Raw genomic sequence first — 10,449 nt, forward strand, 5'->3', positions numbered from 1 at the left:
TCTGAGGGATTGATGTCAGCAAAACCAAATCTACCATTAAGAGACTTTAGGATGACTTTTTTGTCTTTGATTGTTCTGATTCTTTAGCATCTCAGCAGATGAAGATGGTCTTAATCTGCTGAGACCTTGATCTGTGATCAGGAGCCAGTCTGAGAAAATGAAAAACTTTTAAAAGAAATGTTTGGATATAGGAATCTTTAGAGAAAAAGCAGCTTAAACATCAGAGAGGGAGGAAATGACCTCAGTGAGCATTTCTAATAACTGGGACTTCAAATATTAATGAAGCCATATGGAAAATAATGAAACATGATGCTGTTTCTGCTGCTAAATAAAATGTTAATGTGACAGGGAGCGATTCAGAGTTGGAATTAGTTTTATCCTTAACATTTATAAATAAAAGCTGCATGTCTGAAATGTGTCCCAAGATAATGATGGTGAAATAAAGCTTCATACAGCACAGAAGCGTTAAAACACTTTACAGTATGTTATCTTTTATCTCTTCACTATCGTTATTCTAAATTTTTCTAAGGTCCCTATTTATGACATTTTTTTCCATAATCTTTTCGTTGCAGTAAACACAAATTCCCCATAGTGGAACAATTAAGGGATTTTTTATTCTTTGTGCCAAAGCTTCAAGGTGCTTCATTTGCTCTATTGTGCCATCAAGTGGACAAATATAAAACCTGCAGTATGGTTATGATGACACTATGGCTTTGGGGCCTGAAGCATTGAATTAATTCATCAGTAATGTTTGTGATGCTTATACATAAATTATAAACTTATATATCGTCACCTTCTTAAAATAATCGCCTAAGTCATTTTTTGGCCAAATTGACTTTTTTGCATAACTCATGTCCTCCCCCTGCTGGCCACCTATGGTGAAATGGCCAGAACCCTCAGTTGAATTAATCATTTGGTAAAACCCATTTATGATTTATGCCTATGTCAAGAGATGTGACTTAGGCTGTAGCTATTTTGTGTTTCCTGGAAAAATGACTTATGCGATTATTTTAAATAGGTGACGATATGGTGTCTGTCTTTAGGATACAATGAAAATCATTAATTTATTTTTATTTTGGTCCAAAATACTGGATAAGCAGTGTAGCAACTTTCAAAAGCCAAGTCTGGGTCTGGAACCAATAACTGCTGGATAGAAAGGCAAACTCCTACTGCAGATACCATCGCTCACAGAAAATACTACTGAATAATACAACTGAAACCAAAGGCTTGGTTAGTTTCTGATCATCGTATTGTTTAACCAACTAGATTTTTCAACCAATTTATTTTTAGAATATGGGGAGTGTTGGCCCAGCGGTTAGAGCAGTGCGCTTGTTCTCTGAGAAAGTTGCAAGTACCCGGTTCGATCCCCATAGTCTGCACTCTGGGTTACCGAGTACGACCCTTAACCCCACTCTCCTCCCCAGGCGCTGCACATTGGAAGCCCACTGCTCCCAAAGGGGATGCATTAAATGTAAAGATGAATTTCTCCAGTTTGAGATCAATTAAGTTTCAATCAAACTCTACCAAACTGACCTCAACGCTCCTACACACTCCCACATCTTCACTGAATCCTGAGGCTGTTTAAAAGCCTGTCAGTTTATAGGCGAGCCTAACTACTTCAGAAAGCGAAATGAGGAAAAATGCAGTTTAAATATGGTTGTTACCTATCATGTTTAACCTTTACCGACTGAATTACATGACCTTTGTTAGCTCAATTCAAATATTTACAGTAAGTTCAACTTTGGTTCATGATTTAATATGAAAACAAGCAGATATGCAGATAAAATTTGTATATTTTTCGTATCCCTCACTGTGAAAGAGCTGCATAGGCTGTATTAGTAGGAAACACCATTTATCATAAAACCTAACATCTATTTAGCAGTGACTGTGAATACCATATGTTTACAGTTATGCTTTTAATGTTTATTCAAGCTTCTGTCAGAAAAATCCACTGTTTTTTTTTATTTTCAGTGTTTTCTCCTCCAGCCTCTACAGGCCCCTGCAGTGAAGGATGTTCCACTTCTGGCATCTTTCCTGTCTGATCCCAGCTGAAATGTGCAAAAGTTTTGGAATGACCCCAATAAATCCTGGACCAACCAGTTTTTTCTAAGGTTTTCTGAAATAAAAATCCAAAATAAATTCACAACTCTTTTTTTATTGGGCTTGTTTTCCCAATACAGCTTTTTAAGAATGTTGTCTTTGGTGTTTTGGGATTCAGGATGATATGAATTAGCTGTTTCTAGTGGCGTTTCAGAGGACAAACGGGCCCAGAGCATTACTGATCCTTCCCTGTACTTAATACTTAGCATTAGATTGTTTCATGCCCTCTGAAGCCGAAATTTTAAATCTTTAACCAAAGCAAACAGCTCCAGTTTCAGTCATTTAACCAAAATATAAATAAACACCCCATGTTAGAAACTGAGGTTTCTCTTCAGATTATTCCATTAAAAAAACAAAAAGTGTTTAATTTCTATCATAAAGAGCAGCACATCTTTTTCTTGACCTTCCTTCTTTTTATTGAATCAATTCAGAAATGAACAGTTAAATGTTATCACTGCTGGTAAATATTACAAATTTTAACGTAGAACTAGAGATCGGAGCAAAGCGATGGATGTTTTCCTTCCAGCTGTGTCTGTTGGCTGAAGCGGATTTTTACGCCTCCAGTTCAAAGTCAAAGTACTGTGGGTCAAAGTAATGAATTCGTACGTATCCGTCTTCTCCTCCGCTGCTGTAGCTGTAAGACACAGAAGCAGCAGGAAGCTGATAGTAAATCCAAACAGTCTGGTTCTGATTGAGATAACAGAAGGTTTAGATTTTCAGTCGTACCTTTTGCCGTCAGGATGGAACGCCACACAGTTGATGGGGCCGAAGTGACCTTTGACCCTGCCAAACTCTTCCTCATAGGCGGCATGGAAGAACCTGGTACAGAGAATGATTGGTATAACTAATAAATATTTAGAGACACGTTTTATTTCACGACTGTTAAATCCCTCGCTCACCTCGCCTCAAACTTGCCGATCCTGGTGGAGGTCGTGGTGACCTCCATGGCTTCCTGTCCGCCTCCCATCACCACCTAAAGGAAGCGTTTTATGGTCAGAGATCAGAGGCGGTAGTTTGATCTAATGTTCGGTGGTCGATTCTTACGTGGTCCATTTTAGGAGAGATGGCGGCCGAGTTCACAGGCCTCTCTGTCCGAAACGTCTTGATGTGATCCAGAGAGTTGGAGTCGAACAGCTAAAGGAAACGTCGGCGTTACTAACAGGTGACGGCGGGTGTCGGGGTAGAGAGTGTAGAGAGGCTTCTTACCTTAGAGGTGTTATCCTTGGAGGCTGTGATCACCATGGTGAGATCCACGGATGACTGGATGTCGTTGATCTGCCTGCTGTGCTCCTTTACCATCTTCAGAACGTCTCCAGACTGGAGAGAAAATAAACGATCACAACCCAGAGAACCTCCTGTAGATCCCAGCCACAGACATATATACATAGACGCCTCGTTGGGCACAGGTTTGCACGTCGACCTCACCGCCATATTGTAGGCAGAAGAAAGTAGTGAACATCGATCATCTGTGCAAGACCACATTTTTTTCAAGGTTTTTAGCTTGCATGCAGTACAGTCTTTAGATATAGATGTGCAAATATAGATGTTGAAGAATAAATAAACAGGTCTGTGGTTATATACATCTGTATAATCAAGATTGTAGATGTGTCTATATGCATCTATATACCTATATGCATGTATGCATACATACATAAGTGTTATGAATATAAAAACCAGTTGGTTAAATCTAAACATTGTGGTCTTCATTACTTCATAAAACCGAAAAAATTACTAATATGAGGGGGGAAAAAAAGTCCTAGGACAGTTTAAAAAAAAAAAAAAAAAAGAGAGAGAGAGAGAAACGGACAAAAGCGGTGAGAAAAACGTCATATGAAAGAAGTTTTTCTGTCCTGGAGTAACAGGGACAGGTTAAATTATTTCAATCAATTTGATTCTTTATAAGAATAAAGTCAGGAGAATGAAGCCAAAGGGATAGGAAAATAAACTCATAATATTACAAAAATAAAAATATTAAGAACATAAGGTATATTCTGAGATTAAAGTCCCTCTGATACTGGCCGTTTCTCAATTCACTAGGACGCGAGTACGGACTGATGTCCTCGCCAACGATGTTCTTTAGAAGAAAGCAGGAAAGTGTGGACTCTGGGAGAACGGGAGCACGCAGCAGAAATATGGGTTAATTGGAACAGAAGCGTAATGATGACATCACCGCACGCTTGGCTCCTCTGGAGCTGCATTTCACCTCCTGTTATTAGTCGTCTCAAGATAATAATAAATTCTTACTTTATTTAGTCAGATAAACACAAATCAAATGAACATTTTGCCAAATAAAACAAAAAAAGCGCCATCAGAGCCAGCGGTCCTTCACATACAGCTATGCTATGAGAGGGCTGCTGCAGACGGGCTGCCGATAGCCCTGGCTGCTGTTAGCTTTGGAGCTCTGCTGGTTGCCACGGCCCTCTCAACTTCTAAACATTTTTTTTTTTTTAATATGCATTAAATCAGTAAATGGACCATATAGTGATTCTTTAAAGTATAATGTTCTCGCCTCAAATGATCTTAAAACCTACTTTTATTAAACAACAGCAACAGAAAAGAGAACTTTTAACTTAATACCCTGAGCTCTGTTAGCGCTCCACTGGAAGCTGCTGCTGCCGCAGTGCATGCTGGGACAGCTGTCAGTCTCTGACAACAGAACAGACAAGTCTGCTCAGATGCATGCTGGGTAAATAGGGAGGGGAGAACAACATCCAGGGATTTTGTCTGTTCTCTGTCTGCTGTTCGTGTGAGTTGGAGTAGTACTAGGGCTGAGGCTGATCACGTTTCACAAGTACACGAGCACATGAGAACGCACAAGTACACATATTGAGAAACGGCCACTGTTTAAGTGTCTGATTCTAACAGCAGATTTGCCACATTCAACATGGCGGATGCTCTGACTCATTGGCAGCATAGGCAGACCCCGTCCAATGAGGGGTTTATGTTTATAATGTGTACAATTCCAGCCCTGTGGCGTTAGCCGCCGACCTTAGCGCTGAACTGGTTGATCTCTCCGTTCTCATGGCCAGCGATAACGAACTCCCCCAGAGGTCCCCACACGGCGCTGGTTATCTTGTGCTCGCTGCAGGGGATGGACAGGTAGGGGTTGTTGTCCTCTGCAGAGAGAGAGACAGCTGAGTTACTGGTGAGAAGAACGGAAACAAAAACAAAGCCTGCAGGAAAATAAAAGCAACAAAGCTGGAAGAAGGAAGATGACACGTTCTTTTACAAAGACAAATAATATAGAAAACATCCATCAGTGGACGATTACAGCTTATTTGGCTTATTTCCTGGGAATAGATTAACTAAACCAAACTAAATGAAGCTTATGATTAGGGCTGCAACAACGAATCGATAAAAATCGACTTTTAAAAGCGTTGGCAACGAATTTCATCATCGATTAGTTGTGTCGCGCGATTAATGCGTCATCCGCCGCCGTCGGCAACTGCTGCCGTGGGGCGCCTCCCCCATCCCAACCCAGTTCTCCCTCTCCCGCAGGAGTCCCTCTCAGCGCTGCAGTCAGAGCTGCAGGATGTTTACCCTCAGCGTCCAGACTGCAAATGAAGCGCGCATGCGCCGGGATTGACGGCACAAATTAATCACAATAATTAAAATAGCCTGCGCTTTGTAAAGGGAAAAAAGTCGTAACATGCAACTTTTGTAAAAACAAATGAACATGGCACGGAAGCACCACTGTTATGACGCAGCACCTGAAAAGAAAACACGTTGGAGCCTTCGATGGCAGTGAAGAGAGCTGATCAGAAGGATGAGTAACCATGTTTGTTTCGTTCTAAAGTGGGGAAACGTAACGTTATTTTCTCAGGTAGCTCATCTGATGCTTTCCTTACCGTGTTAGTAGGTTACAGACAGTGATAAGGTTGGCTACTTATTTTACTTATTAGCTTAAGCAGCGTTTATATTTTCTTTATAAATAAATTAACTTGCAAATTATGAGGGCAAGGCTTTTAAAGTTTAAATCTTCTGGCAAAGATAAAGAAGATCCTGCAATTTATGGAAGTAAAGCAGAATAAAATCCAGCAAGATCATTAATATGTCAATTAATTATCTGCCACATTCCCATGTAAATATCTGTCTTTGGAGGATGTGTTTTTTAGCACCCCTAGTTCTCTCATTTTTATTCCAAATACAATTTATAATTTGAATCACAGGGCAATTTTTTATCTCTATGGTTCAGTATTTTCTCAAGTAGCAACTTTAACTTCTATACTTTCCTGTCTTAAAAGGCAGCCCTCTTCTAGTCTAAAGCTCATAATGTTTGCAGTCAGACTATGGGATCCAAAACACAAAGTTTGAAGTGAAAAAAATTGTTTAAAAAAAAATAGCCCATCTTTCTAATATTTATAATCTATAGTTATTGGTTTTGTAAAATATATTCGTTATTGTTGTCATTTAAAAATATAATAAAAAAAAAGTTAGATATGTAAGGAATGGCTGATTTGGTAAATAATAGCTATAGCAGACATTTAAGTCGCTTCTTTTTGTTTGTTTTCCCTAAACATGTCAATAATGGAGTTTTTTCTACCTATCTGCTGTGGATCCCTCAGGTCGAAGAAGTTCAGGAAGCACTGGTAACCCATCTGCTTGTCTGTGGAAAACATGATGATGTTTCCGCTGAAGTCGAAGCCGCACGTCCTGACAGCCGAGTTGGTGTTGAGCAGAGCCAACTGTTTACCTGGGGAGAGACGGGGACGACTTTTAACAGACCAGAGCGACACGTCGCATCAGGAAACAAGACGTTCATACGCCCCTCCTCTGTTGATATTTAGGCTATTTTTTTCCTAAATGCTTCCCTTGTTCCATTTTTCTGTCCCAGAGGAAAATGGAAATAACTCACCGGTCTCACAGTCCCACAGTCGACAGCTGTTGTCTGCTGATCCTGTCAACACGTTCTTGGTGTCCCCTGATGAGAAGCTTGTTAAGAAAACCACCTGAACAGCACATCCAGCATAATATTAATTTAACCTTTTTGATCTCAAATTGGAGAAATTTACCTCAACATTTAACTCATCCCCCGGGGGAGCAGGGGGCTGCCATTTTGCGGCGCCCAGGGAGCAGTGTGGGGTTAAGGGTCTTGCTCAGAGACAGAGGCCGTTTCTCAAACTTGTTTCCACTACTTTTAATCAGCTTTTTACAAACCATACAGCTTGCCTTTGTTTCATTTACATTATTAAAATACAGTCAAACGCTGCTTATTTCCCTCCTCATGTTTTTCTGCTCCGCTGCAGAACAGTTGTATGTGTCGAGTGGAGAGAGAGCTGAGCGGACCGGGCCATACTGATCCTGCATGCTGAGCCGATGCAAGAGGGGGGAGCAGCAAAGCGACGTAACAGAGGAGGGCAGACTGGTCAATCTGCTGCAGTTAGTGCGTGCAGGAGAGAAGAAAAGTATTGATCTTGTTTAACCAATATTGTTTAATATCAATACCAAAGTCGGATCCTAGCATCGATCCACCCACCTCTACTCAGAACCTCAGGATTCAGAGCTGTTAGGATAATCATTATTGAAGATTTGTGAGTTTATTACACCTTGGTATTGGCTGCCTGTTGCACGTCAGAACAAATGTATTAATCTAATTAAGACAGTTCCTCTGTCTGGATATACAGTTATAATCTTCATTCTGTACGTGACAAAGATTTGGGGAATGAAATGAGAGCGGAGTTTATGAACAAAGTGTAATATTTTGATAAAGCCGGACATACACTGTGCCATTAAAAAGAAAAGCCAGAACATATTTGGAAAAAAGACATGGCTGAGCAAACGTGGCTGCTGCGGTCTATCTATGTTACAGACAGAACTGCATTTCACTAATTGCATCCCTGCCATGCTGCTGTGTTTACATCTGAGAGGAAGAAGAAAAAGAAGAACACTTGTTTGCACCCTGAGCGATTTGCCTACGACGGTCGGGAGAAAATCAAACATGGACGATTCCTGATCAGGAGGTGGCCGTGAAAGGCTGATCGCCCCTCGTTACCCCATGTATACTACATGACGTAGGACCAGGCTGAAAAGTCGGCCCGATTGAAAGATTCTCACACAACTGGAAAAATCACACAGTGTACGTCCGGCTTAAAGGAATAGTACACCCAAAACATGATTAGCCTTCATTTTCTCAAATGCATCTGGAGATCTGGGAGGCTTCTTGCTGTCTGCTGACATTCAAATAATGGAGGTCTATGGCGCCCGAGACAGAAAGGTCCATAAAAGTCCACAAAAAACGTGTCAATATTCCTCCATACTGCTCGTCCAATGTATTCCAAGTGTCCTGAGTGGGTAGCATCCAGAATTTACTCGAAACGAAGTCATTTAGAATGTTTTTAGAGCATAAACAGTAGTGTATAGGATTTCCTGAAAGCGCGTTCATGAGTCTACGGAAACCGCGGCAGACCAACCCAGACGAAAGTGCGCATTCAGCTCAGCAAAGAACTCATGCTCTTCCTCAACACTGAAGTCCTCAGACATTTTTCTTTCGTTGTTTCTTTCTTTGCACAGGTAAACAGCACATTTCTTCTTCTACGCTTGCATTATCGGCAGAGCAGACGCTGAATGCGCACTTTCATCTGGTTTGGTCTGCCGGCTTCCGTAGCATCGTGAGCGCGCATGTGTGCGCTTTCAGGAAATCCTATACACTACTGTTTATGCTCCAAAAACATTCTAAATGACTTCGTTTCGAGTAAATTCTGGATGCTACCCACTCAGGACACTTGGAATACATTGGACGAGCAGTATTGAGGAATATTGACACGTTTTTTGTGGACTTTTATGGACCTTTCTGCCTCGGGCACAATAGACCTCCATTATTTGAATGTCGGCAGACAGCAAGAAGCCTCCCAGATCTCCAGATGCATTTGAGATATCAAAAAAGTACTCCAGGGTGTTGTTCAGCATGGGGGTGAGTAGAAAATGAAGGCTAATCATGTTTTGGGTGTACTATTCCTTTAAGGCTGGAGCCATGGATGTCTCATCATCTGCTAACGTGTATGATGTAAAATATGATGAAGTGGCAGACAGGAGACCTATAAAATGCCTTTTTAACTGTTAATCAGGGCCACTTCCTGAGAGGTGAGCAGCTGCCTTCTGTAACTAAGAGATTTCTCTGATCTTACAATAATTTTCCATCAGAAAATGCTGTTATGTCTCCTGGTTATTTAATACATATAAGTAATGAAGTGTTACTTAAAGAGTTTGTCCCGAGTGATTTATTTTCAGGGAAGCGAATGAGATAGAGCATCAAGGTGCAGACACAGAGCTCTATGCCCTAACCACTAAGCCGCCCCTCCTCTTTCAAATCCCTAATATGATCCAGCAGAGCCTCTGAGTCCTGATGATGAAGGATACAGTCACAGTCCACACACCACACAGCTCCTGTGTGTCCATTGTAGGTACCCAGCCTCTCCCCGTTCACTGAGTACCAGACGTTTGCTACCTGAGGTGGGAAATGAAACGAGCAGATAGAGGCAGTTAGCTCCTAACCGTTAGCTGGGTTAATGGTGGATGATGTTTCTGAACTCACCGTGTCTTTGGCCACAGAGAACAGCAGGTCTCCTTCTCTGTTGTACTTTATCTGAGTGATGGACCTCTCATGGCCCTGCAGCAGGATGGGTTTCTAAGGATGCAGACAGCTCGGTTTGGTATTTAAATTACCACTTTAAAACTCGGCGAGAGTGTTATAGAGCAGATACATGCTAATTTATCACGCTGTATTCCTGTAGCGTTTTATTATTATGTTTAATAACATTATTATCAGACTGTAATCACTTCAGCTAGCATATATCATAAAGCCGCTAGCGCTAAAGCTAAGCTAACCGACCTTACGCTAAAGAACAGATAATTACAAAGTAATAATTAACTGAAAACCGGAATATGCTCTTTCATAAATATACTCACCATTTTTGTCAACTAAGCGCTATGAGTCCGTTCGGTTTGTTCACAAATCCACACGTCAACAGTGAAAAGATGAACACTCGTGTACGAGGCGCCGGAGCCGCGGCGGAAAAGGAAGTAGCTTCTTACTTGTGTGTCAATAATCAAGATGGCGTCACAGCGCCCCCTAGCGTCACTTTCTTTGGGCGCTGCTTTTAAAGCAAGTCATTCTAAAAGTCATCTTAGATTTTTGTGCTTTTCATGGTAGTAGTGATCGATTGTAGTGCTTAGACGACAAAGAAAGCCGAAAAAAAAAAACGTAAATAGTTGTGAAATCTGCAGAAAAGTATCTTGAAGTTAGAGATTTAAACTGGAAAAGGTTGAAAGTATGAAGGAAAAACGAGTAGGACCATCAGAAACTGGCAGTGATGATAACTTGAAGATTAATTAGAAATAATGGTCACGAAT

General features: G+C 41.0%; 1 protein-coding gene across 1 annotated transcript; it reads right to left on the reverse strand.

Annotated features, from left to right (window-relative positions):
* Positions 1-2,492: 2,492 nt before the first annotated feature.
* eif3i (eukaryotic translation initiation factor 3, subunit I) lies at positions 2,493-10,147 on the reverse strand. The gene is made up of 11 exons (XM_038290592.1): positions 10,006-10,147; positions 9,632-9,724; positions 9,457-9,544; positions 6,956-7,021; positions 6,644-6,793; positions 5,089-5,216; positions 3,307-3,417; positions 3,145-3,234; positions 3,000-3,073; positions 2,827-2,919; positions 2,493-2,734 (listed from the first exon to the last, which is right to left on the reverse strand). Exons 1-11 carry the CDS (start codon positions 10,006-10,008, stop codon positions 2,653-2,655), a joined length of 978 nt encoding a protein of 325 aa, XP_038146520.1. The 5' UTR covers positions 10,009-10,147; the 3' UTR covers positions 2,493-2,652.
* Between the last annotated feature and the right edge of the window lie 302 nt (positions 10,148-10,449).

The sequence above is a fragment of the Cyprinodon tularosa genome, unplaced genomic scaffold, assembly GCF_016077235.1.
Source record: "Cyprinodon tularosa strain WSP-4 unplaced genomic scaffold, ASM1607723v1 ctg284, whole genome shotgun sequence".
Classification (NCBI taxonomy): Eukaryota; Metazoa; Chordata; class Actinopteri; order Cyprinodontiformes; family Cyprinodontidae; genus Cyprinodon; species Cyprinodon tularosa.

Excerpts from the sequence above, each read along its gene's own strand:
- eif3i (XM_038290592.1), bottom strand. Across the intron at positions 2,920-2,999 it reads ATCGGCAAGTTTGAGGCGAG|GTTCTTCCATGCCGCCTATG; the intron begins GTGAGCGAGGGA and ends TCTCTGTACCAG. Across the intron at positions 2,735-2,826 it reads TTCCATCCTGACGGCAAAAG|CTACAGCAGCGGAGGAGAAG; the intron begins GTACGACTGAAA and ends TGTGTCTTACAG.